The sequence below is a fragment of the Eublepharis macularius genome, chromosome 9 (assembly GCF_028583425.1).
Source record: "Eublepharis macularius isolate TG4126 chromosome 9, MPM_Emac_v1.0, whole genome shotgun sequence".
Lineage (NCBI taxonomy): Eukaryota > Metazoa > Chordata > Lepidosauria > Squamata > Eublepharidae > Eublepharis > Eublepharis macularius.
This window is the reverse complement of record NC_072798.1, coordinates 105,658,222-105,685,474: the sequence shown is the minus strand read 5'-3', so window position 1 is coordinate 105,685,474 and position 27,253 is coordinate 105,658,222. Positions and strand designations below refer to the sequence as shown.

Here is a 27,253-nt window from a genome sequence, read left to right as displayed (position 1 = left end):
TCCAGGCTGAAGCCAGGGAAGCTTCCAGCCACTAATTTCCCCCGAAATGCAGCTCCTGAATTTCAGCTCTCCTTCAGCTCTCTTCTCCTCTCCCATCCCATACGTGCTGCACCACAAAACAAAAATGGTGACAGTACAGCCGCCACACTTTTACATAGCAGGAGGCCTGGCGAGCCTAGCTATTCGATCCACACTGTTTACTATATGAAATGAAAGAGCATTCACTTATTTTAATGTTTATACTCCACCTTTCTTTTGAGGCTCAAGGTGGCTTATAGTAGGTAAAAGGTAAAGGTAGTCCCCTGTGCAAGCACCGAGTCATTACTGACCCATGGGGGGACATCACATCACAACGTTTTCTTGGCAGACTTTTTATGGGGTGGTTTGCCATTGCCTTCCCCAGTCATCTGCACTTTACCCCCAGGAAACTGGGTCCTCATTTTACCAACTTTGGAAGGATGAGTCAACCTTGAGCTGGTTACCTGAACCTGGCTTCCGCTGGGATCAAACGCAGGTTGTGAGCAGAGCTTGGACTGCAGTACTGCAGTTTACTGCTCTGCACCACAGGCTTACAGTATCACATTTAATAACATATAAAATACAATAAAACTCCAAGTAGCCCAGCTGCCCAAATGCCTGCAGCCCACACCTCATTAAAACCCTAGCAAATAAAATTGGACCCCAGCATCTACTAAAAACGTCTAAGGACCACCCCCACCTCTCCAGTTCCGTAGGATGAGGATTCAGATGGCAAGAGCAGAGGCGGTGGCCAATGCCAGGCAGGGTACCCTAAGTAGGAGAAGAGCAAGTTTGCGTCAGCCCAGAGACCACAGATGGCCTATGGGGGACATGTTCAAAGGTGGAATCAGCTGCCTAGGGAGGCGGTGAGCTCCCCTTCGCTGGCACTTTTTAAAAGAGGCTGGATGAATATTTGTCAGGGATGCTTTAGGCTCATCCTGCATTGGGCAGGTCTGTATGGCCCCTTCCAACTCTGGGATTCTCTGTTGCAAGAGATGGCCTTTTAGATGAATGACTTCAAAGGGCATAACCAGCACCTTGAATTGAACTTGGAAGTGAACTGGCAGCCGGTGTAGGCAAGGCACATTTCCATCAGCCAGCCCCCTGACAATAATCAGACTGTTGCATTCTGAACCAGTAGTCTTTTCCAGGTTATCTTCAAGGGAAGCCCAACATAGAGTGCATTACATTAGTCCCACCATGAGTCATTTGAAACCACCTGGCAGAAGTGGCTCTCTAAGATGGGCTGCGGAACAGCACCTAAGGGTCTTCCAAAGTGTAATGTTGCTGCCTTACATGGTGAGGTAGCTCTTATATCAGCCTTGGATTGGGACCAGGGAATGCTGCAATCCTAAACAATCCCCTCTGTTTCTTTTCATTTCTTGGAAGCCCCTGGCTAGAACCTATAATGGTTTATAAAAATAACATGTTAAATTCTGGTAGGAATTTGTACCATTTTTTGGCAACCTCATTGTCACTATGATTAGAAACCCACCCCCCCACCCCTCGTTCCCCAGTATGGATTTAAAAATGTTCAAGGGCTGATGCTGTTAGGTACCACGGTAGCTCTCAGAGATGCCCTGTGCTAAACTGGAGGTGTCCAGTGCCTTGCCAGAGGAAGGAACCAAGAATAATCAGGTCTGCAGCAACGTAATTTCCCCATGATATATATTAAAGTTTCCAGAAGTGTATTGGGTAGGAGAAAAGATGCACTGCAAGTTAACGAATGATTAAAGCCAGACCTTTTTTTCAGCTGGAACGCGGGGGAACGGAGTTCCGGAACCTCTTGAAAATGGTCACATGGCTGGTGGCCCCACCCCCTGATCTCCAGACAGAGGGGAGTTCAGATTGCCCTCCGCGCCGCTCAGCGGCGCGGAGGGCTATCTCAACTCCCCTCTGTCTGGAGATCAGGGGGCGGGGCCACCGGCCATGTGACCATTTTCTCCGAGGGCAACCCACTGAGTTCCACCATCTCTTTTCCCAGAAAAAAAGCCCTGATTAAAACCATGCGTTAAAGGTTAGCTGCATCGTAACCGATGAGACTTCTGGGGGCTCAGTGCTGGTTTGAAGCCAAATTTACATTAATCTAAATTAACCATGAAAATAGCTCAGATTTAGTTACAGAAGTATTTACAAACGCAGATAAGCATGATGCACTCCCATATCCCTATTTTTTCTTATTTTAACCCTCAAGGGATTTTTTCCCCCTATTTGCGGAAAATCAATTTTGAGATGTAGTTGTTTTGGAGAGGATTCATAACTAAAACCACATTTCTGTGTATGGTGGTCTGCTTGAACGTGTGGCTTCTGTGGCAGCTCCCAGCCCTACTTGGGTACAAGTAAAGGCATCTGTGGTATGCTTTGCCTTGATGCCATATCATGCGAATAACATCACATGTCCCCACATGCAATCTTGGCCGACATTGTGTGGAGTGTTCTTTGTCTCCTTGATACAAGGTCATTGTTTGTGGAGAATGTGCTTTTTCTAGCACATCTGTTGAAAAAGCCAACCTTTACATTAAAAAAAACTAGTTTCAGAGAAAGAGGGCAATATTCTGCACAGTGTCGGTAACAAAACATCACTTTAGAACATTGCTGGCATGCATGTTCCTCTTGCACGGAGAGCTTAGGGCCAAGTTACACGTCGCATTGACTGCACGATTGCCACAGGGACTGGCAGCAGGACCCCTCCTGCGTGCTCCCCTTTGGAACCCAATTCAGAAGTGTCGTATGTGGAGAGGGCTTCTGCTCCCCCGTGCCATTCTCCCAACCTGCATGTGTGAGCATCGTATCCTCACAGCAAACCCTGTGAGGTAGGTTAGGCTGGGAGTGTGCAGCTAGCCCACGATCACCCAGCAAGCCTCAGTGGCAGAGCGGGGATTCGAACCTGGGTCTCCCAGATCCTGATCCGATACTCTAGTCACTACTCCACACTGGTTCTCTATTTGTTGGTGATGGAAATGCTGTAGTTGAGGCATTCTTCAGTTCTTAAATCTATACTAGACGGAGTTCTATTCCCTCTGAAGGGTCTGGCCCGCAGCTTATGAGAAGCTCTTACCTCCACCCTTATGTTTGCAGCCCGAATGGCTTCCAAGTCTGAAAGCACCTTTTACTGCTGTCCAGCAGCACCTGACCTGATCAGCAGCAAGCGTGGAACGGCTGCCCATCAATGAGGCAGCTGCACCTACCCAGCACCACAAGTCTGGCACCTTCCCTGATAAGCCACACGGAGACCGGCAGCGGCACACCCTAGGCATCCCGGAGGACGAGACAGCCAGCACCCTCCCACTGTGGTAGCAGGGCCAAGAGGGACGGGGAGGCCTGCAGCTGCCTGAGCAGCAGCCCTGCCTGCAGCACCAGCTGAACTCTCAGCTGCGTGAACCGTGCCTGCCACCCTGCCAGCCAAGATCTCAAAAAATGGGGCAGGGAGGTATAGTTAAATCCCATCAACTCAAGGCTAAGAAGAACTCGCTGGGTGGAAAGAGGTCAGGAGAGAAGGAAGCTCCCTTTCTCAGCTGAGGCCTAGCGGGGCTTGTGGTTCCGTCAGGTGAGGCCTTCACCACAGCCAGCTACCGTCGGTACGCCACCTGCGCCCTTTCTTGGACAGGAATGACCTCGCCACTGTCCAAGGAGCATTGGTTGTATATGGTCAAAGACTGTTACTGTCAGTCACAGAGGACATACAGCATGAATAATAAATAACAGCGTTAAAATAGCCAGAAAGTGCTTATCAAGTTAAAATTGTTCTTCATCCTCAAGTCACATGAAGACACCCAGAAGCTCCACGGGTCAAAAATGTAGTCCTCTTTCAGAGGTCCTTCTCTGTGTCTCCCCACCTTCTGAGGAGCAGAGATAAAAATTGTCTAAGAAGCAGCATCACATCTCTGAAATAACTTCCTTGCAAGGTGTGCCTTGTGCCTTCAAGTTGACATTTAGGCACCAGACTAATTTTTTTTTTTAAGTTCATGTGAGCTGACTAACTAGTTTCTCTTGGTTTGCTCTTTTAAATTTTTGTTTGCTGTGGTAATAGGGTTGCCAACTCAAGATTGGGAAATTCCTGGAGATGTTGAGAGTGGAACCCAGGGAAGGCAGGGTTTGGGGAGCAGAGGGAGCTCAGCAGGGTATAATGCCACAGAATTCACCCTCCAAAGCAGCCATTTTCTCCAGGAGAGCGGATCTTTATTGCCTGGAGATCATGTGTGATCAGGGCTCATTTCGAGGGGGAACGCACAGGAACGCAGTTCCGGCAGGTCCCCAAAGCGGTCGCATGTCAGGTGGCCCCACCCACCTGATTCTCGGCCATTTTGGGCCCGTTTCGGCCTGGATTGGGCCCAAAACAGCCCGGATCGGGCCTCTGTTGGGTGGTGGATCACTCTTCCGCTCATCAGCGGCCTGATCCTGACCATTTTGGGCCATTTTCAGCCCCTATTTGCCATTTTGGGCCCAATTTCGGCCCTGAATGGCCAGGATTGGGCCCAAAACAGCTAGAATAGGTGATGTCAGGGGGTGTGGCATATGCAAATCAGTTATACTAATGACACATTTCCAGCGATGGCAAAAGGCGTGGCATATACTAATGAGTTCCTCCAGCTCTTTTTCTACAAAATGACCCCTGTGTGTAATTCCAGGAGATCTCCAGCCACCATCTGGCTCCTACTTCTTGTATTTCATTGTAATTTGTAATAGATTTTTGGGTTTGACTATTTATAAACCGCTTTGAACAACTGGGAGGAGCAAGGTAATAATTTTAGGATGTAAATAATGAATGTGTGTATATTAAGCTATTCATCTGGCCAAAAGAGATTTACAAAGTAATCCTAACCCATTTTGCTCCAAGGGGCTTACTCCCAGGAAATTGTTCTTAGAATTGCAGCCTTAATATATCAAGAAATGAAATGGCAGCTGAAATGGCAGTGTGGGCGGGTTCTATATATATATTTATTTATTTATTTTAACCCAATATGATATCTTAGATTTATGTACCAGAATGTTTTTGGTTTTCCTTAATGTTCCTGCAGCCTGAAAACTTGCTGTACTACAGCCAGGATGAAGAATCTAAAATCATGATTAGTGATTTTGGCCTGTCAAAAATGGAGGGCAAAGGTGACGTCATGTCCACAGCATGTGGTACCCCAGGATATGTTGGTAAGTTCGTGGTTTCATAATTATGCAGGAGTGTTCCGCATGCACCTGCTCACAACGTAATTGCTATTTGTGCTTCTGTTTGGGGCCTGAGTGATTCGTGAGCCCCAGGCTGAAAATAGCAATGTATCAATCATAGGGTTGCCAGGGGCCCCTGCCCGAATTGGGCTCGAATTGGCCTGGAACAGGCCACTGTGGGGCAAAGGGGTGCTCCCTTGGTCCACAGCAGTTTGATCCAGGCCGATTGAGCTTGAATTGGCCCTTTTGGGGCCCAAATCTGCCCAGACCAGGCTGGATCGGGCCCACAGTAGTGTGCCGTGCCCCTGGGAGCATGCCCTCGGAGGCCCGTGCCTCCCCCACCGGCCAGGTAAGCAAGGGCGGGGGGTGGAAGGTGAGAGCGGGGGAATGGCAACTCTCTTCCTTTTCCCACTTGCTTGTGATTGCAACAGAAGGAGGGAATCAAGCACTTAGTAGGGCACACTGTACACCATCAAAAGTTGTATAAATCTGTACTAAATACGTAACTGCTGTTACAATGAGGGGTAAAGGATACTGGATATGTAAGAGCCAAGCTACAAGTGATGAATGACACTTGCCTGGCAAGTGAACAGACTCATGTGTATCCCTCCCTGTTCACTTGATCAAGTGGAGCACAAGTGAATGGCAAGTGAACAGGGAGGAATACATGTGTGTCTGTTCACTTGCCAGGCAAGTGTCATTCGTCACTTGTAGCTTGGCTCTCAGTTTTTCCAGAAAATCGTTGTTTCTTTCTGAACTTCCAGTCCTGTGTCCGGGAGGACTGGATTTGCCAACTGAAAGATCGTCTTTGAGGAGATGAAGTTTTCTTGAAGGCTTCTGCCCGCTGCCATTCGGAAAGTGGGTTTTTTTCTAAACTGGGTCATTCTAGAACAAAGGCACTCCAGTTAAGTATGTGTGTATATTGTGCATGTATCCTGTATCTCATGGTTAATTAATTATAAAAGGTCCGTTTCTTTTTTTAAAGCTCTCCCCAACAAGAGAAATGGTAGTAGCTGTGATATATGAGAGCACGAGACAGTAAATTGGCTCTAAAAGGCCTGTTTTCAGGGTTGAACTACATGTGACATTGAGACCCACCTTGAGGCACTTTAAGCCCTGGTTAGCAAAAAAGTCAAGTACAATTTGGGCCCATTCTGTATTCCTGCAACCCTAATCCATGTTGGAGATGACTGACACATCAGGAGAACCAGTCATGCACCCCCAGCATAGTAGACCGGTCCCTAACCCACCTCTCCACTGTGCTCTGACCTGGCTATGTACAGGATTCTGTTTGTGCCGTGATTTTTTAGGATCTCAGGGCCAAACTAGATGTTACATTTTTTAAAGAGTGGTCCAGGCTCTCTGGATCTGAATCACTCTCCCCACAGCTGCATGAGAGCTGGGAGAAAGTGTTTAAAAATGAGGGAGAGCCCAATTCAGCTCAGAACTGCGGCATGGTGGGGGAGGAGGGGCCATTTCTGCTCAGGAAAATGGTGAGGGGGAGGCAGGAGCCCTTCACCCCCCCCCCCCGCCCCATGCCACTGTTCTGACTCCTTAAAAAATCACATCTAGTTGGACCCTCATTAAAGCCAGAGGATATTATATTGGGTGCTGAATTCAGCATCCTGAGAAATGTTTGCATTTTCCTTTTTAAAAACAACTTTCTAGAGTGATGGATGATTCCATGTTCCATCAAAAATTGCATAAGAAATAATGCAGAATAAGGGAAGGTATGACATTTTGCTTGATTTGCATAATTTATACAGGTCACAGAATTCAGCTTTTACTGTTGCAGAAATTTGCCCCCCAAAAGGCCTGTAAAGTATCATTGAAGGTGCTTAGTCTGTCAGTCTACTTACCTACCTTTTATGAAGCAATGCCACGTTTATGTTTTAGAGACCACCAAAGAAGACTGTTTGGTTGAAACCCATGTGGTCTATATTAATCTTCATGAAAATATTTCCTTACTTTGTTCTATATTTTTTTTATTTGAATGCTCTCTGGTCTGTATATTACAGCTTGTGTATTTATTATAGGACAATTGTTTTAGGAGGGTTATATATTTTTTAAAATAAATTTTATTGGTTCCTTTACATTTTGTGGTTTATCCTAGCAGTGGGTGTGTCTTGTGAGAGCTGCACACCCCAGCATGATGTGAGAAGTATAGCCCAGGACCTCTTGCAGGGTTGTAGAAGTGCGACTTTCAGATCACGCAGGAGTTGGCACCCCGGTGTTCATCTTCGTTCTTCTGTGCCTCCACACAGGGGGACTGCGCAGGCGCAGGCCAGCCGCCGGAGAATTTTCTAGAGCTTCCATGGCTCCGAAGGGGCCGTTTGTCGCGCGCCTCAGCGACCGTTTTCCCGCCCAAACGGTCACGTGATCCTCCAGCGACCAACGGCCCCTTCCCTCAGTTCTCTTCTTGCCGCCGCTTGGAGAGAACGTGAGCTTCGTTGCTCTGTGCTTTTGTGCTTCGTACTTTACTACTAACTGATTGCTTGGCTTTTGACTTCGGACTTCGTGACCTCGACTATTCTTTGGATCTCGCTTTGGACTTTGTTGTGGACTCGGTAATTTGACTCGGACTGTTTTTGACCTTCCTTTCGCGTGCCCCTGAAGATGGCCTCTACGGCTCTCTTCAAGCATTGCCTAAAATGCCACACTAAAATGGCCAAATCCGATGGCCATGATTTGTGCCTTTTTTGCTTGGGGGAGACCCACAATGTCTCGGCCTGTAGGATCTGCCAGGGTTTCACCAGCAAGGCCCGGCAGGATCGCAAGGCCCGGCTAAATTCCTCGCTGTGGCAGAAGGTCATGTCGGAGGGAATCCCGTTACGTCCGTCCAAGGCCGGCCCTAGCCCCTCTGCCGAACGGCAATCAAGAGCTGGCTCAGTGGCCTCCGCGAGGTCGGGGTCGAAACCGCTTCCCCCGGTTGCCTCAGCGTCGAGAGCGGCCTCTCCAGCGCAGGGACCGGTGCGGCCGCCCCGTAGCGCGTCATCTACCAGGTCGGATCCGAGACCAGCTTCGGAACCGAGGGTCCTGGTACCGAGTCCCCGGTCGGAACCGACGACCGGTTCGATCCCGATCAAGGCGAAGAGGTCGAAGCCGAGGTCCCCTTCGAAGGCGAGGAGCGCGTCGGTTCCGAGGTCTTCTTCGGAACCAGCGAAGAAGAAGAAGAAGACCAAGCATCACCGGTCGCCGCGTCCCGCTCCTCAGGAGGAGGTCATCGTGCTGCCTCACACGCCTTCCCCTCATCTGGGCTCCCCGGAGCCAGAAGACATCTCCGTGCCGGTGCCGGATCCGATGGCCTTCGAGACGGTGCCCGCAGAATTCTCGTCGGGGCCGGAGCCGAGCCCGCGCCGTCGGAGCCGACCATCGCTTCCCCTTCGGTCGCCGAGGCTGGAACCGAGCCCGTCCCCTCGTCGGAGCCGTCCGTCGCCTGCCCGTCCGTCTCCACCTCCGGTCGGTCGTGAGCGGCATGGTTCCGGGGACAGTGTCCGATCAGTCCGGTCCGCTGCGTCCCGGCATCGACAGGCTTCCTACCTCCCCTCGCCATACCGTTGCCAATGGGAGGGGGCACCTGCGGGCTTCTCCGTGTCGGAACCGAGGCCTTCGACATCGAGGTCGGCGTGGGCTCCCCCTCCGCTCCCGGTTCCGGAATCCCAGCTCGGTTCCGATGAGGAGGATGTGGGGAGCTTTGGCGGCTTCCAGTCGGAGTCCTGGTCCGAACCATCGCCGGCTGAGGAGCTAGTGCCATCGGCGGACTCGCCATTCGAGGACCTCCGCATCTACGCCGACCAGATGGCTAGGATGGCCAAGGCTCTCGAGATGGACATCTCTTCGGCAGTTCCCCAGACCAAGGACAAGCTCCTCAAACGTATTTACGGGGACAATCCGGCGTACGTTGGCTTCCCCATGCTCGAGGGTATTGAGGAGATAGTGGAGAAGGTGTGGCAGGTGCCCTGTGATCAACCTCCAACATCCAAGCGCATCGAGCAGCTTTACAAGATCAAGCAGGGCACCTGGCCGGCGTTGGTGAAGCACCCTCCACCTTCCTCCTTGGTCACAGAGGAGTTCAACCCCCGACGATCGGGTCACTCCTCGGTGCCTGCCGATAAAGAGGGCAAGAAGCTGGATGCCATGGGCAGGCGCCAGTACATCGTCGCTTCGCTGGGTCTGAGGATCGCCAACTACCAGACCATCATGGCAGGGTACCAATTGTACCTCTGGGAGAAGTTGGCATCCTACACTCGAGACCTCCCACCTGAGCAGAAGGCTGTCGTCTCCCTGTTGCAGACAGAGGCTGTCCGGCTGTCTAAACAGCAAATGAATGCTGGGAGTCACGCTGCCGACACTGCTGCTCGGGGAATGGCTTCGGCGGTGGTCCTCAGGCGCCACTCCTGGTTGCGGTCTACGGCCCTGTCCCAGGAGGTGCGTTCCAGGGTGGAGAGCATGCCCTTTGAAGGGGATTCGCTGTTCTCCAAATCGACCGACGAGACCCTGAAAAAGAAAAAAGAGGACAGGCAGACGGCGCGGTCCTTGGGTCTGGCTCCTGCGGACAAGCCCTCCTCCAGGCCACGGTACGCCCCCCGGTCCGGCCCTTACCACTACCAGGGCAGATACCAACAGCAGCGGCCGGGCTATCAACAGTATCCTGCTTACCAGCAGCGGCCTTACCCTCCCGCACAACAGCAGAGGAGGCGTCGGCCCTTCAAGCCTCGTCCGGCACAGCAACCGGCCCAGCAGAAGGATCAGCAGGGCGCTGGGAGGCAGTACTGACGGGTCACGCCAGCCGTATCCCCGAACTTTTCGGACAGACTGAGTCCACTCCTCTCTGAGTGGGAGTCAATAACATCTGACTCATGGGTCTTAACTATTGTTGAACTGGGATACGGGCTGGAGTTTGTTGAGCTGCCTAGATGCAGCTCACCCCTGACAGCTGTCAATAACACTATGGCCGAGCTGGATGCGGAGATCGTGTCGCTCTTGGCCAAGGGTGCTGTGGAAGAATTGCCCTATGAGGACTCTGTAAAGGGTTTCTTCTCTAGGTTCTTCCTGGTCCCTAAGAAGGATGGGGGCTTACGTCCCATTTTAGATCTGAGGGGCCTTAATGCCTTCCTCAAGGTGACCAAATTCAAAATGGTTACGTTGGCGGCTGTGATCGCCTTGCTGAAACAGGGAGATTGGTTTGCGGTTCTTGACTTAAAAGACGCATACTTTCACGTGGGCATACGGAAGGAGCACAGGAAATACCTGAGCTTTGTTTACCGGCAAAGGGTTTTCCGGTATAAGGTGCTCCCCTTTGGCCTGTCCACTGCCCCACGAGTGTTCACTAAATGTGTGGCTCCTGTGGTTTCCTTCCTACGGGAAGAAGGCTGTACCATCTTTCCGTACCTCGATGACTGGCTCATCGTGGCTGCATCGGAGTCTAGGCTGGTGCAGGACATCGGCTTGGTACTTAGCACTTGCCAACGCCTGGGGCTCCTGGTGAACTTGGAGAAATCCAAGCTGGTGCCCAACTGCAAGGTGTCCTACATTGGTGCACTTTTAGACTCTGTGGAGGGTAAGGCCCTGCTCCCCTTGGAGAGGGCTCGGTCCCTAAGGGGTCTAGTGTCCATGTTTAAAAGGAACCGGTTCCAGTCTGTGCGCACTATCCAGTGCTTACTAGGGCATATGGCAGCGGCCACCTCTGTGGTGCCTTTCGCTAGGCTGCGTATGCGCCCTCTCCAGAACTGGTTTGTGCGGAGGTACGATGCTCTACTGCACCCTCCGTCCCTCAAATTCTCTATCCCGAGGGTCATCCTCTCCTCCTTGGACTGGTGGCTGTCTGATGACAACTTGTTTAGAGGGACCCCTTTTGGGTATCAACACCATGACATCACGGTTACCACTGATGCCTCTCTGTTGGGATGGGGGGCTTACTGTGGTGATGTGTCTGTGCAAGATGTCTGGTCTGACAGGGAAAAGACCCTCCATATCAATGTGCTTGAACTAAGGGCCATTCGTTTCGCACTTGTGTCTCTTACAGCACTGCTGAGAAATCGTCAGGTCTTGGTGCAGACGGACAACACGACTGCCATGTACTACGTGAATCAGCAGGGGGGCACAGTGTCCATGGCCCTGTGCCGGGAAGCTACACTCACTTGGCAGTGGGCTATCAAGAACGGCGTGTCGCTCCGTGCTATACACGTGGCTGGGTCAGACAATGCCCGGGCAGATGCCCTCAGCAGGGTCCCTTTGCTGGACCACGAGTGGGAACTGAACGTAGAGTGCGTTGGGCCGATCTTCCAGATGTGGGGTCATCCAGTGATAGACGTGTTCGCCACTGCGGCGACCACCAAGGCCCACACGTTCTGTTCCAGGGCAGGGAGCGACCCCCTCTCTATTGGGGATGCCTTCCAGTTTACGTGGACGCAGGGCTTGCACTACATGTTTCCTCCGTTCCCCTTGATTCCCAGGGTCCTGTGCAAGATAGAGGAGGACGGGACGGACTGCATCCTGGTGGCCCCCTTCTGGCCACGGCAGGTTTGGTTCCCGAAGCTCCTGCGGATGTCCCAACGGACATATGTGAGTCTGCCCCCCCGGCAAGACCTTCTCCTAAACGGGAGCCTAGTCCACCACGATCCCAGGAAGCTGCACCTAACGGCTTGGCGGATCGTTCCTCCCCGATAGGCTTTACTGACGAGGTACAGAGGGTCCTCCTGAATGCTCGTCGGCCATCCACTAGGCGCGCTTATGCGGCCAAGTGGCGCAGGTTTGAGCTCTGGGCACTTGCCAGAGGAGTGGTGCCCGAAAGCAGTCCCTTGGGGGTTGTGTTCGAGTATTTGTGCCACTTGCGTGGCCTGGGCTTGAAGGTGTCCTCCCTCAAGGTACACTTGGCAGCGATATCAGCTGCTCACGCCCGAGTTGAGGGTGCTACAGTGTTTTCTCACCCACAATCCCGCCAGTTCCTTAAGGGCATGTACAATCTTTACCCACCTGTGTCGGCGCCAGTGCCTCAGTGGTCGCTGTCCTTGGTGCTCTCACGTCTCATGTTGCCTCCATTTGAACCTATGGCTACATGCCCCTTGGATATGCTATCCTACAAGGTAGCATTCTTGGTGGCCGTCACATCGGCCAGAAGGGTCAGTGAGCTGTCTGCACTGCGGTCTGACCCTCCCTTTCTTGTGTTTCATCCCAACAAGGTGGTCCTGCGTCCCTGCCTCGGGTTCCTGCCCAAGGTGGTGTCCGCCTTCCACCTCTCGCAGGATATCTCACTGCCTGCATTCTTTCCTCAACCTTCCTCTAAGGGGGAAAAGGCCCTCCATTCCCTAGACTTGAAGAGGGCCCTAGCCTATTACCTGGATAGGACGAAGGGATTCCGTTCCAGTCCTCACCTGTTTGTATGTTTTGGGGCCAAGGACAAGGGTAGCAGGGCTTCCTCACAGACCCTGTCTAGGTGGATTGTGACGGCCATTAGCAAGGCCTATTCCCTGGCAGGGGTGGCTTGCCCGCTTCATGTCAGAGCCCACTCCACGCGGTCCCAAGCATCCTCTTCGGCACTCCTCAGGGGGGTGCCCCTGGTTAACATTTGTAAAGCAGCCACATGGTCCTCTGCAGACACCTTTGTCAGGCATTACGCCGTTGATGTCAATGCGGAGCAGGATGTATCTGTGGCCAAGGCTGTCTTACACTCCCTTTTTTCCTGAGGGAGTTTTGGTATGACTTTCTTGGCGTACCTGTTGGGTACCCTTGAGTGAAAGTGTGTATATATGTACCTGGGGGTGTGTATATATGTAAATATTGAGTATTTATGTGTCCTTACACAGTATTTTTACATAGATGTATATATGCATATCTATTTATTGTTGATCTTGTTTGCTTAATAAAATTGTGTTGGACTTCACCCCCGCCTTCCTTATTGTGTGAAGCTTGGTACACTCCCATGTGTGGAGGCACAGAAGAACGAAGATGAAAACAGGGTTAACATACCTGTAACTTATGTTCATCGAGTTCTTCTGTGCTGACACACAACCCTCCCTCCTACCCCGCTGTGAACTCCAATGCACGATATTGTGATGGCTGTAACGGAAATTGGTGTTTTTAAGGTGTTATGGCTGAAGTGTATTGGTCAAGCGGCGGCAAAGGAGAACTGAGGGAAGGGGCCGTTGGTCGCTGGAGGATCACGTGACCGTTTGGGCGGGAAAACGGTCGCTGAGGCGCGCGACAAACGGCCCCTTCGGAGCCATGGAAGCTCTAGAAAATTCTCCGGCGGCTGGCCTGCGCCTGCGCAGTCCCCATGTGTGTCAGCACAGAAGAACTCGATGAACATAAGTTACAGGTATGTTAACCCTGTTTTTTCTGTGTCATTGCAAGGGATCCACACTGTCCAGCCGCTCGGGACAGCGAATTGTCTTTGGCCGGCCCATGACAAGGGAACGCTTCTGATATATTCTGGAGATAAGCTAAGAATTTACCAAATAGGCACACTCAGCAAAATACATCACCCTTATGCTGCAGTTAAATGTACATCAACAGGCTCGCTTGCTTCCCCCTCCCCTTCATAATCTTAAAACAAAGCTTAGATTTATTACTCCTTACAGGCTGCCTTCACACAGCTTACCGGCCTCAGAACATCGTGCCAAGCTCCCAGAACGACAGCATCTTCCTGGTGCAATTTCACGCGAGAACTGCACACGAAATCATGCCAGGAAGACGCTGTCGTTCCGGGAGCTTGGCACGATGTTCCGTGACCGGTAACCAGTATGAAAATGGCCACAGTCTTCTGTAATAATCATACTCTTATATTTTTTATTATTTGGTGAAACCGGGGGCAGGCTGTACTGGATTGGATTTGGGATTTGGTTTCATGTAACTCAATTAGAGACCTTGTTTCTCGAGTTCAGGAATCAGGACGGGACGTGTTTGAAAATTCTTCATGTCACCTGCTCATCTCCCTTAATTAAAATGTGCTGGGGGATCATTGATCAGAAACAAAATGTCTCTGAATGAGAATCTCCCCCCCCACCCCCTTCCATTTTCTTGATTGAAAAGTGACTGAGGAAGAGAACTCTTGACCTTCTGTTTTTCAGAGAATGATCTCATTATACAGCCTCGCACTGCAGTTGATATCGGGAGGAAACAGGGCCTTTTGGAAAACGAGCATCTAAGAGCTTTATTAAGCATCCTATTACTTTATTTAAATGACTTGTGATGCTCTTCAGGTCATCTCATCACTGCTTTGTTGACAATGTGGGTCTTACAGACCCCCCCCCCATCCCCTTGGAAAAAATGTGATAGGTTTATCAAAAACCTTTTTGTTTCCCTTGAAATTTCTTTTGAGCTACCACCTCCACTTTTGTTCCCCCCTTCTACACCCACTGACTTCAATGGACTCAGAAAGCTAACCCTGTTTAGGATTGTACTGTTAAGACCAGATTGGATCATCTCATGCACAGAGAGTTTCTTCAGTGGTCCTGGAGTCTCATCCCCAAGTGCCAGTAAAAGGCAAACAAGGTTCACAGCACAGTGCAACACACCAGCAGCAATGATGCTTTTTGCAGGTCCCAAGTTACAATGTGCAGAATACCACCTTTAGTATTCTTAGCAGCCAGCCTCATGCCCAGACATTAGCCCTGGACGCTTGAACAGTATGTTGCTCCAACAGATGGGAAGGTACTATAATCCTACTATATAAAAGACAAACCGTATTTTGGACAACTCACTTCCTACTCTGGTGCTCCTCTAGAGGGCGCTGCCGTGGAGGGAAGCCCAGGCTGGGATCAAGAGCAGAGCAGGCAGCAATGCCTGCCCCCTGCCTTCACCCAGTTGGGATCAGGAGCAGAGCAGGTGGCAATGCTCAACTCCACCTTCACCCAGCTGGGATCAGGTGTGGTGCAAGTGGCAATGCCCAGCCCCTGCCTTCACCCGGCCGGGATGAGGCGCAGAGCAGGAGGCAATGCCCTTCCTCCCTTCACCCACCTAGGATCAGGAATGGAGCAGGAGGCAATACCTGCCCCCCTTCACTCAGCAGGGATCAGGAGGGGATGAGGTGACAATGCCTACCTCCTGACTTCACTCAGATGGGATCAAGCATGGAGCAGGAGGCAATGTCCTCCCCTCCTTCACCACCCAGGATCAGATGTGGAGCAGGAGGTAATGCACACACCCCTTCACTTGGACAGGATAAAGCACAGTGCAGGCATTAATGCCCCCCCTTCACCCAGCCAGGATCAGGCCTGGAGCAGGTGGCAATGCCTGACCCCTGCCGTCACCCAGCTGGGATCAGATGCGAAGAAGGTGGCAATGCCTGCTTCCCACGTTCACCTGGCCAGGATCAGACATGGAGCAGGAGGCAATGTCCACCCCTCCTTCACCTGCCCAGGATCAGATGTGGAGCAGGAGGTAATGCACGCCCCCCCCCCTCATCTGGATAGGATCAGGCATGGTGCAGGCATTAATGCCCTCCCTTCACCCTGCCAGAATCAGGCACGGAGCAGGCAGCAATGCCTGCCCCCCCTTCACCTGACCAGGATCAGGCCTGGAGCAGGGGGCAATACCCGCCCCCCTTCAGTCATCCAGAATCAGGCGCAGAGCAGGCGGCAGTGCCTGACCCCCTTCACCCAGCCGGAATCAGTAGCGGAGCAGGTGGCAATGCCTACCCCCCCTCCCCACATTTTTGCTGATTGTTCTTCAGGGGAGGGGTTCTGTTTTCTCCTGTTATTGGGATGCTTTGACTTTTGAACAGCTACCTTGGGTCTGGTCATTCTTCCTCAGAGGAAGATGGCCTCCTTCCTGGACCCAGATGCAGGACGCGCAGATCTCATTCCAGCGATGAGCTCTTGAGAAGGCTGCAACAGGGCTTCGGCTATGTCTCTTACCCCAGTGAGGTCCCTGGAACCAAGCATGAAGCAGCTGCTATGGTTCCAACCTCTGGTTCTATGCCAGCTCCAACATCAGCATTGGTTCTAATGGCTGAGACTGAGTGTATGAATAGTTCCAACAGGAATGAGAATCAAGCGTCTACCAAGTGTGAATATGGTTCAGATGTGATATCAGACCCATCCCCTGATGACTCCATAGGTGACCGTTGCCCTCTTTCTCCATCCGATGCCCTTAGGTATATTCTGAACAGCTCATCGGAATGGCTAAATCTTTGGAATTAGAGGGTCCTAAGCCATCGGATCATATTTTGAAGGTTCTGTATAACAGCAACTCAGGACCTGTGGCTTTCCCTGTTCCATAGAAAATATGTTTCATGTCAGGAAAGATGGATGCCATTTTCTTTTTACCCGCCCACCAGCAAACACTGTAAAAGCAGAGGCGTTGCCTTCCTGATTCAGAGCTGATATTCATACTGCGCCACTAGACAAGGAAGGGTGGATACTGGATGGATTGAGATTATATTCCTCGGGATCTGTTGCTTTTAAAATAGCTAATTATATGGCTATAGGGGAGCCCCGTGGCGCAGAGTGGTAAGCGGCAGTACTGCAGCCCAAGCTCTGCTCACAACCTTAGTTTGATCCTGGCGGAAGCCGGGTGCAAGTAGCCGGCTCAAGGTTGACGCGGCCTTCCATCCTTCTGAGGTTGGTTAAAATGAGTACCCAGTTTCCTGGGGGTAAAGAAGGCAATGGCCAACCACCCCGTAAAAAGTCTGCCAAGAAAACGTCTTGATGTGACGTCCCCCCATGGGTCAGTAATGACTCGGTGCTTGCACAGGGGACTACCTTGACCTTTTTATATGGCTATAATGAGCCGTTACCAGATGTTCCTGTGGGATCTTATGCAGCAACATATGGACTCATTGCCAGAGGATAAAAAGGTATGACGAAGCTTGTCCATTCTGAAGGGGTAGAGTTAGCGAAGCCACAACTCAGTGCAGCCAGGCATTCTGGGGAGGGTCTCAGTCAGTCCATGGCTGTGATGCTCAGAAGGTGCTCTTGGTTGCCCTCCTCAGCCCTCCCACGTGACTCGAAGGCCAGGCTAGAGGATTTACCCTTTGAGGCAAAGGAGTTGTTCCGCTTGAAAGTCTCTGGAGAGAATAAATGGTGAAATGAGTGGGTTTCCTGCACCTTTCAAGCTCAGGTATTTCCCGAGACACACCTGTCAGCCACCATGCCGGCCTCCGAATTCAAGGCCTCTGTTCTCTGGTCACCAGCACGCTGCACAATCAGGTGGAAGAAAGAGAAACAAACTTTCTGCCTGCAACCATCTGAGCTGCCTCAGAAGGGGAAGAGCCTGCAATACCTCCTATTTTTGTAATAGGTTGGCCCCTTTTCTTCCAGCATGGAGTAAAATTACACATGACTCTTGGGTCCTTTCTATTATAGAAAAGGGTTGCTTTGGGGAGTTTCTATCCCCTCCTTTAGGGTTATTTTCTTTGGTTCATTCAGTTCCTCACTCTTCTGTTCTTGAGGAAGAAATTTCTCAGCTCCTTCAAAAGGGAGCAATTCAACCCGTTCAAGAAATGGGCCAAATATTCCTGTTATTTTATTGTTGACAAAAAGATGGTTAGAAATGGCCTATTTTAGACCTTAGGCACCTAAAGTTTATCAAGGTTTGTAAGATCCACATGTTATCTATGGCTGATGTTATTCCCCTGTGACAAATAAATGCATGGCTCACTGATCTGGATCTGAGAAATGCATACTTCCACATCTCTATCCATACTAATCGTAGAAAATTTCTCTGATTCAAATTTGCAGATCCTCATTTCCAATATACAGTCCTGCCCTTCAGGCTTGCCACAGCCCCCAGGGTATTTTCTAAGTGTATTTCAGTAGTGGTACAGCATCTCTCCCTGAAGAGCTGCAACATATTCTCCCACTTGGATGACTGGCCACTTACAGCTCCTTCCAAAGAGTCGTGTGTTCTTGAAGAGATTTGGTGTTAGCTACTCTCTCCAGTTTAGGATTGTTGGTTAAGTGGAAGAAATCTTGGCTGGTCCCAGTTCAATCAGTTCCATTTATTGGGGCCATTTTAGATTCCACTCAAGGTAAAGCTTTCCTGCCTGTTCAAAGAGCTTGAGCTATACAGTCCTTGATACCATGTTTTAAAGTGCACAGGTCCCAAACAACCCATAGTATCGAAAAGCTCCTTGATCTTGTGGCTTCTACAAAGACAGTAGAGCCTTTTGCTAGGTTATTTATGTACAAAATTGGTTTGTACATAAATTCAAATTTCAATCTGATTCCCCTGGAAACGATTCTCTATTCCTAGACCTATTCTTACCTCATTATCCTGGTGGTTACAAGACTCAAATCTTTTTGTGGGTCCCTTCCTGGGGACCAGATCTCATGACATACAGCTCTTCATGGGTGCCTCCTGCATAAGTGGAAGGCTCAAAGTTGTGTACTCTTAATCAGGGCTTTTTTTCTGGGAAAAGAGGTGGCGGAACTAAGTGGGTTGCCCTCGGAGAAAATGGTCACATGGCTGGTGGCCCCGCCCCCTGATCTCCAGACAGAGGGGAGTTTAGATTGCCCTCCGCGCGCGGAGGGCAATCTCAACTCCCCTCTGTCTGGAGATCAGGGGGCGGGGCCACCAGCCATGTGACCATTTTCAAAAGGTTCCGGAACTCCGTTCCACCGCGTTCCTGCTGAAAAAAAGCCCTGCTCTTAATATTTTTCTCAGAACTTCTGTCTGTTTTTGGAGAAACGACCCCATTCCAGTCACCAATAATGCAACAATTTTCCTAAGACAATTCTGCCAAGCTTCCCCACAGGTGATTATAGAACACCCCCTTTTCTTCATTTGGAGCATAAATTCCCACGAACAAAGTTTTGATTCCGTTTAACATCACCGCCACCCCCACGTATCTCCCATGCCTGTCTGATAGTACCAGTTCTGGTTTCATTGATGGCTTTATATACAGTACCACCCCGTTTTTCTTTTTTGTCATCTGAAGAAACAGATTTCTCCCCAAAAATTTGTATTCCAAATATTTGATGTCTCTTTTTCTTATGTAAGTCTCCTGTAGGCAGATAATGTCCGCTTTCAGTGTTTTCAAATCGTGAAATATTTTCCGCCTTTTTTGTGGGGCATTTGTCCCATTTATATTCCACGATATGCATTTGTATCCCATGTTTGGGTTTAATTATCTCTCAAATCGTCTTTTCTGTCCAGTTCTTGTCCCTCCGCTTCTTCCCCTTCCGGCCCCAAATGCTGTGGATCTTCCTTTGGTTCTTCCCACTCTTTCTTGTGTCTTTCAACGAACTCCCTTGCTTTCATTGGAAGTTCCAGGCGGTGCTTCCTGAGGTGGTTCCTAAGGCTGGACGCCGAGAGATGAGCAACAGTTTTTCGTCAACTGACCTGGCCCTGCCGGCACTGTGCGCAGTGGGGGTCCTCCGTCCTCTGGAAATGTGCCCAGACATTGTAAAAGAGGTTCCTCCTGTGAGGCGCTCAGGCCAGACACACCATTTCCAGTGGAGAGCAGAAGGAGATGACTGAGGACAAAGGAGTTGAGATGTGGGGGGGGGGAATCACTACTTCCTCAGTCTCTTCCTCTTCCTCCACCATCCTCCCCTCCTGCCTCACCCTGAAAGACCTGCTGCTGGCCTCCCCTCCCCTCTGCTCTTAGCCCTCACCTTTCCCCCAGGACCCCTCTCTGGTCTCCTGTCACCCATTTTTATGCCCCCTGTAACCTACACTAACCAACCTTAAACAGTTACCAAACCACCCAAAACACCTAGCCTAAAATCAAGAGTACTTACCTACTCTGAAAGCTTGTGTGTTTAACAAATCTCTTTTGTAAAGGCTCTGTTTAGGTATGTGGCACTATCTACACGAGCAAGCAGCTTAATTCCTCTTCAGGGATCAAGTTACTCTTCTGATCCCAGTCTCTGCAGGTAAGCCTATGAGAGACTCCAGAAACGACCTACTTCTAATGTGTCTGACTCCAAAGGAGCAAAGCAGAGCCAGGCAGTCTAGTTAAAGGTCACTATGGGCAGCCTATTTATCTATATAATTTGACTGGAGCACACCTGAAGCCTTCTTAATTCTTCCTACTCAAGTGAGTCTATTAAATGAAAGAACCCTCTAAAAGCAACAAATTAAATTTTGCATTACAAGACCTACAACTAGTCTATCTTAAAAACACTTTTTAAAAGTTCACTACACTCTCTGAATACTCAAAGCACACCCAAACACTGCTAATGGTAATTTAAGTTAACGTTTGACAAACTGAACCAAGCACAACCAGCAAAAATTTACAGTAAACACCAAGCCAAACTTCTTTGCCATCAAACTACTACAGCTACAAGAAGGGAAAACAGAACCCAGCAAAAAATACCAACTAAACCTATAAAGAAAGCACCCTAAGTACCAACAACAGGGAAATATAGCCCCCCCCCCCCCGAAAGAACAAGTAGCAAAAATTTACAGTAACTAATGCCAACTTTTAAAACAAACACCCACAGCAGGGGAAAACAGAACATGCACGCCCCACAGAATAACGAGTGAATTTAATTAACAGGAACTATAGAACACCAAACTTGTATACACAATGCACCCCAACAGAAGAAATCAAAAGAACCCACTTAAAAAAGCAGGGCAGTAGTTATACCAGAAAGACTCAACAGCCAGCAGCAGACAGAGTCTCAAATCTACAAGGCCAGACCACACCACACAAAATGGAGGCTGCTCTCAGGCAAGCCTGCATATTTAACTCCTTGCAGGGCAGTTTATAAAAGGCTCTCTTCTTCTTAGAGAATGCCATTGGCCAGAGAAGAAAAGCTCCTACAAGATTTGGCCACTCACTTCTCCCTTCCTCATCCCCCTTCCTCCTGTCTCTGCCTTACTCGCCCCTCCCATCTGGGAAAAAAGTCAGAAAACACTATTTCTTTGCTGTTCTTTTGCAAAGGAACAGCACAACCATGGTTACCAAAGTTTGCTGAATTAAACCAAATTAATTCAGTAAACTTCAGTTCAGAATACCAAATCTGAATCTGATTCGGTATTCATTATTTTGGTTTGGTAGTACCGAATTCCACCAAATCAGGCAGAATTTGGTATTTTAAAGGGAATACTGAGCCAAACTGAACATCCTTAGTCCTCTGCAGAGTCTTCCTTGGTGATTGTTCATCCAAGTACTGACCCTACTTAAAAAGTGAAATTTAAATTTTTTTAAAAAATTTAAAACCCTAAAAGAAAGAAACTTCTCTATTGCCTCAAAAACAACTGTTCCTTCCATCCTTATCTATGGAAGTAGTCAGGGCTTTGGGATGGCATTCTGAGGCCCTGGCTCACAGGCTCAGCAAGAAGACCACTTTGCATTTGAAGTATACATTTCCATCTAAAGGGAGAGATGGCATAAGACTAAGTTCAGCATCTAGAATCCCTTAACTGCTACACCACTGTAAGAGAGTACAAAACTGCTATTAGAATTTAGTAACTCGTTAATATTTGCCAAACATCTGGGCATATTTAGCTTGAAAGCCATCCTAGCATAAAGACTTGTTATGATAATTGTTGCATCATTGTTGTGATTTAATTTGGATAGAGACTATGATTAAATATGCTTGTGTTTGAGTCAACAGCAGTATAACAGTTTACTTCTGTATATGTGTTATTATTTCTGGAAAATGTTAAGTTTTTATTCATTTTCTAATTCAAAATCTAATATCATTTTTAATTAAAAATGAGTTCGTGCTGCAGATTTAATAGTTCAGGACATATATTCAACCCGGTGGAACATGGGCTATTCATAATCCCATGCTCCTGTCTCAGTATGCAACACACCCACACTTAATGACTGTATTTGTTAGTCCTGATCACCTGTTTGTGGAAGGAGGGAAGAAACTGATCCTAGATATTTACCCCAGCAGGTGATCCAGTTCTGCGGTAGCTGACAATAGCTACCATCTGTTCTGCAGAGGAGGTCCTTTTTCACAGCCCGTTGCTATACACAAGGATCTCTGGATTGTGGCAGGTGGGGGGGTCATAGTAAAATTCTGTTCTGCTGTACAGGATCCTATTTAAAATGTTCATTTCACTTTCAAAGATTAAACTGCTTTATAATTGTACTATTTCAGTCTTTCCCTTTTTCTTTTCAGTAGCTGCCACTTCATTTTTTCTCGATTAGTCTTATCTTCATGGCTTGTTGTCCAGGTAACATGAGGCAAACACCAGCATGACTGTCGTTCCATGTAATTATGCGTACTAGTTTTGCTGCTGCTATTACACCCAATGGACACTTGTAGATTTTCTCTGCAGCTTCCTACATTAGACAGCGACTCTGAGTCACAGGGCCACACTTACTGTCTGCAGCTTCCTAATGCTTTCAAAAAGAGAATTTTTCATTCTCTCCCTCAAAAGCAGTCACTTCACATGCGTGTCACCTGAAATGTCTGGCCCTGACTACATCAGGATAAATTTAGAAAAAATTGCATTGAAATTGAGGACAGCAGAAGTCATCATCCATGGTAAATCTACAAAATCAATCCCTAAAATAGATGCTCTGTTGTCATGACAAAAAGTAAACATTTATTTTCACTCTCAGGTATTTATTTTCCCATCACTTAATTGGTTCCAATGCTGTTCTCTGGGTATTCAGTAACATGCACGCCTAATGCAGACTGCAACAAAGGACACTCATATTGGAGGAGGATCGTTTTGCTTTTTGGCTGACCCAGAAACAACCCAGCCTAGCCATTGTTGGAAGCGTTAATAGTTAGAGAGAATACCATGTAACAATTCCCACACCCCAGTTCCTAACTGAGGGTTTAACCTATTCTGCCAACCCAACCTGTTGGTAGTATGTAAAGCAACATCTGCTTCTCAAAGCAAACCTTTCAGCCTTTCCACAATGATAGTTCTTTTTTCCAAGCTATGGCTCACGAAGAGCCAAAACAGACAAGACTCCTGATGCATGGAGGACACGCATCAGTTTCCCACAAGGTTCCACGGGAAGTGTAGTGAGAATGAACCTCTGCCAGGAAGAAGAGGGAGAGAATCCCTCTTCTCCCTGGCAGAGGTTTTTTCTCTAGGTGTCTCATCTAGTCCGCTCGGCTCCCTCTTGCCGCCACCAGCTCCCCTTGCTCCCCTAAAAGCCCTCCGCAGCCAGAGGGAGCTGAGCTGGTGGGCAGTGGTGAGAGGGAGCTGATGGCGCCAGTGGTGGTCAGAGGGAGCTGGCAGTGGGGATGGGCTCCTTGTCCCTCTCGCCACCGCCCGCCCGCTCAGCTCCCTCTGGCTGCTGAGTGTATTTAGTGGGGCAAGGGGAATGCTTTCATAACCTCACGGATCCATACTTTTGAGGTTGGACTACTGTAAGATAGCCCTTTTCAGTAGTTCCCCCTTCCCTTTATGGAATGGGCTTCCAGAGTAGGTAAGGCAGAGACACTTTGCAGGTTTATAAAAAGCGCTGCGTGGCTGAGCCTTTTGGAAGATCATTTAGTGGGACTTGAGCTGCAGGCACAGAAGTTGATTTGGAGTGTTATATGAACGGGATTATTTTATGCTTGTGGTTTTGATGGAACTGTTTGTAAGCCACCTTGAGCTGCAAATGACCAAAGTGCCTGGGTCTTTAGAAGAGGGCAATCCTGGCGATGCCCTGCTGGTCCCTGACAGTTTACAGTTCTTAAGGTGAAAACTGTAGGCTGCCTCCTCCCCCCGCCCCCATCCTGGTAGCTGCCTTCTGGATCAATTTCAGTTTCTAAACTCTCTTCAAAGGCTGCCTCACCTATAGCAGGTTGCAGTAATCCAGCCTGGATATTACTAAGGCATCCCATAGTAGTCACTTTCTGTTTAGGAAAGGTTTCAGCTGGCATTATGGGCAAAACTGGAAAAAGAAGAGCCCCGACACTACAGTTCCAAAGCACATAAACACAACTTTGCAAAGTTTTTTGCTGATCAAATAGCTCAAATACACGCTGATCTGGATGCCACATATAATATAGGTGAACCGAAATAATACTTAACACACTGACTGATCTGTTTCTAAATCATTTTGACCCAGTCACAGTGATGGATATTGACAGAATTCTAGCATCTGTAAAGGCTTGTATTCTGGATCGTTGTCCATCCTGGCTATCTAAAGACCACACAAAGGAGTCCTTGATGTCTATCATAAACTAGTTACTAACTCAAGGTACCTTCCCTCAGCCTTTCAAAGAGGCGGTCATCCACCCACGCTTAAAGACCATCCTTAGACAAAAATGATGTGGCAATTATCACTCAGTCTCTAATCTGCCCTTTCTGGGCAAAGTGGTTGAGAGAGCAGTAGCTGACCAACTCCAGGTCTTCTTGGACAACTCTAGTGCTTTGGACCCCTTTCAGCCTTTTAGGCCAGGCTATGTGATGGAAATTGCTCTAGTGGCTTTAGTTGATGACCTCCACCTAAATGTGGACAAAGGACATGCTTCAATGTTGCTTCTTCTGGATCTATCTCCAGCCTTCAACACACATTACCAGTCAAATGCCGTCCTGTTAAGGCATTTGGAGGCAGAAGTAAGTATCAGGGGATGTGCCTAGGATTGGTTTAAACCATTCTTCATGGAATGGACTCAAAGGGTTGCTACTGGAGGCCAGCTATCCTCAGTGTGGGAATTACCTTGTGGGGTTCTACAATGCACAGTCTTATTCCCCGTGTTATTCACTCTCTGTGTAAAGTCTTTAGGAGAACTCATTCATGCCACCAATAGGCAGATAATACACAGCTCTCTATCTCCTTATCCAAATCCCCTGGGGACGCTACAGAGGCACTGAGTCACAGCTTGACAGCTGTTGTCAACTGGCTGGAAGCAAACATTTAAATTGAACCCAGACAAGACAGAAGTGATGCAGGTTGGAAAAGCAGAGATCTTGAAGGACATGGTGCTTCTGGCCTTTGTTGGGGTTCAGTTGGCTCTGGCTGACTCAGTTAAAGGTCTAGGGGTTATACTAGATCCCACACTGCTGCTAGAGAAGCAAGTAAATGCAGCTGCAAAAAAGGCCTTCTCCCAACGCAAACTAGCCTGGAAGATGGCCCCCTATCTTGTCACAGCTGATCTGGCCACCTGGATTCATGCCACAGTAACATTGAAACTAGACTACTGTAATTCATTCTACATTGGTCTCCTCCCAAAGTCAACTTGGAGACTCCAACTGGTCCAGAACGCTGTTTATTCTCAGGAGTTAGATGGAACATGCATATCACCCATTCTGCAATCTCCCCATTGGCTTCCCATCAGTTACCAGGCTCAGTTCAAGGTCATGACTCTCACATTCAAAGCCCTTCATGGCTTTGGCCCCTTACATCTGTGCAACCACCTCTCCCTCTATGTTCCACCATGGCAGCTTTGCTCCTCTGGACAGGGCCTTCTGCAGATACCAATCCACAGCTGCCTGCACACCATACTTTCTCCATGGTGCCCCCCACCTTACGGAATGGCCTGCCTGAGGTGGTCAGGAAAGCGGCCACTCTCCTGGCTTTCCGCAAACTGTGCAAAACTGTATTATTCAGGAGGGCTTTCTACCCAGATTACAGGACTGTGTCGTTAAAAATAGCTCAGAAAGATACTTTGGTAGGGACAGTGACTAAATGCTATACTATTGGGTACTGCCTACTGATGCAGATATGTGCCTACTAGAGTGTCTCCACTCTCCTAAGATGCCATGGAAATTAGTTATGCTTTGCTTCAGATAGATTTCATCTTTGTGCTCAGCTTTATGCTTGTTTAATTTTTTTTCTGTTACCACTCCCTTGTTTTCCTGAATATCCTAACTGTTGTTCATTATTGCACTTTGCTCAGTGAATGTCCTAGCTGTTGATTTTATTGTATTTCACTTGTACTGTGTAATCAGGCTGATAGACGGACAATCGGACAGACAGACAGATGGACAGACAACAAAGCCCATTGTAGGAAAAAATACAACGGGCTCTAGAAAGGGGTGGGCGGGTGTTCAGGCATTGCCTCCTCCTCCATGACGGATCCCAGCTGGGTGAAGGTGGGGGGCATATATTTCAATCTCCTCCACTCCTGTTCCCAGCTGGGTAAAGGTGGAGAGTGGGCATTGCCACTTGCTCTACACCTGATCCCAGCTGTGTGAAGGGGGGCTGGCATTGCCACCTGCTCTGCATCTGATCCCACCTAGGTGAAGGTGGGAGTGGGCATTGCTACTTGCTCTGCTCCTGATCCCAGCTGGATGAAGGTGGTAGGGCAGGCATTTCCACTGCTCCGCTCCTGATCCCAGCTGGATGAAGGCGGTAGGGTGGGCATTGCCACCTGCTCCACTCCTGATCCCAGCTGGGTGAAGGTGGGGGTGGGTGGGCATTGCCACCTGCTCCACTCCTGATCCCAGTTGGGTGAAGGTGGGGGTCAGGAATTGCCACCTACTCCATTCCTGATCCCAGCTGGGTGAAGGTGGGGGTTGGGAATTGCCACCTGCTCCATTCCTGATCCCAGCTGGGTGAAGGTGGGGGTCGGGAATTGCCACCTACTCCATTCCTGATCTCAGCTGGGTGAAGGTGGGGGTCGGGAATTGCCACCTACTCCATTCCTGATCCCAGCTGGGTGAAGGTGGGGGGTCGGGAATTGCCACCTACTCCATTCCTGATCCCAGCTGGGTGAAGGTGGGGGTCGGGAATTGCCACCTGCTCCATTCCTGATCCCAGCTGGGTGAAGGTGGGGGTCGGGAATTGCCACCTACTCCATTCCTGATCCCAGCTGGGTGAAGGTGGGGGTCGGGAATTGCCACCTACTCCATTCCTGATCCCAGCTGGGTGATGGCGGGCGGTGGGCAATGCCACATGCACTGCGCCTGATCCCAGCCTGGGCTTCCCACTCTGATGCGTTTTTGAAGGGACGGGCTGCCTCTTCTCAGTTTCCCTCCATGGCAGCACCTCTGGCGATGCACCAGGGTAGGAAGTGAGTTGCCTGGAACATGCTTAGCTTTTTTAATGGTAGGATAGATAGATAGATAGATAGATAGATAGATAGATAGATAGATAGATAGATAGATAGATAGATAGATAGATAGATAGATAGATAGATAGATAGATAGATAGATAGATAGATAGATAGATAGATAGATAGATAGATAGATAGATAGATAGATAGATAGATAGATAGATAATCGAACACAAGTGATACGTCTGTGTCTAGACTAGACTAAACACATGTCAGGG

General features: G+C 49.1%; 1 protein-coding gene across 2 annotated transcripts in view; it reads left to right on the top strand.

The window, feature by feature from the left end:
• The window catches only part of CAMK1D (calcium/calmodulin dependent protein kinase ID), a 308,248-nt gene that overhangs the window by 237,544 nt on the left and 43,451 nt on the right, over window positions 1–27,253 (top strand). For both annotated transcript variants that reach the window (XM_054989218.1, XM_054989219.1), the window contains exon 5: window positions 5,037–5,163. In XM_054989218.1, coding sequence (XP_054845193.1) covers window positions 5,037–5,163 — 127 coding nt within the window. The remainder of the gene's footprint in view (window positions 1–5,036; window positions 5,164–27,253) is intronic.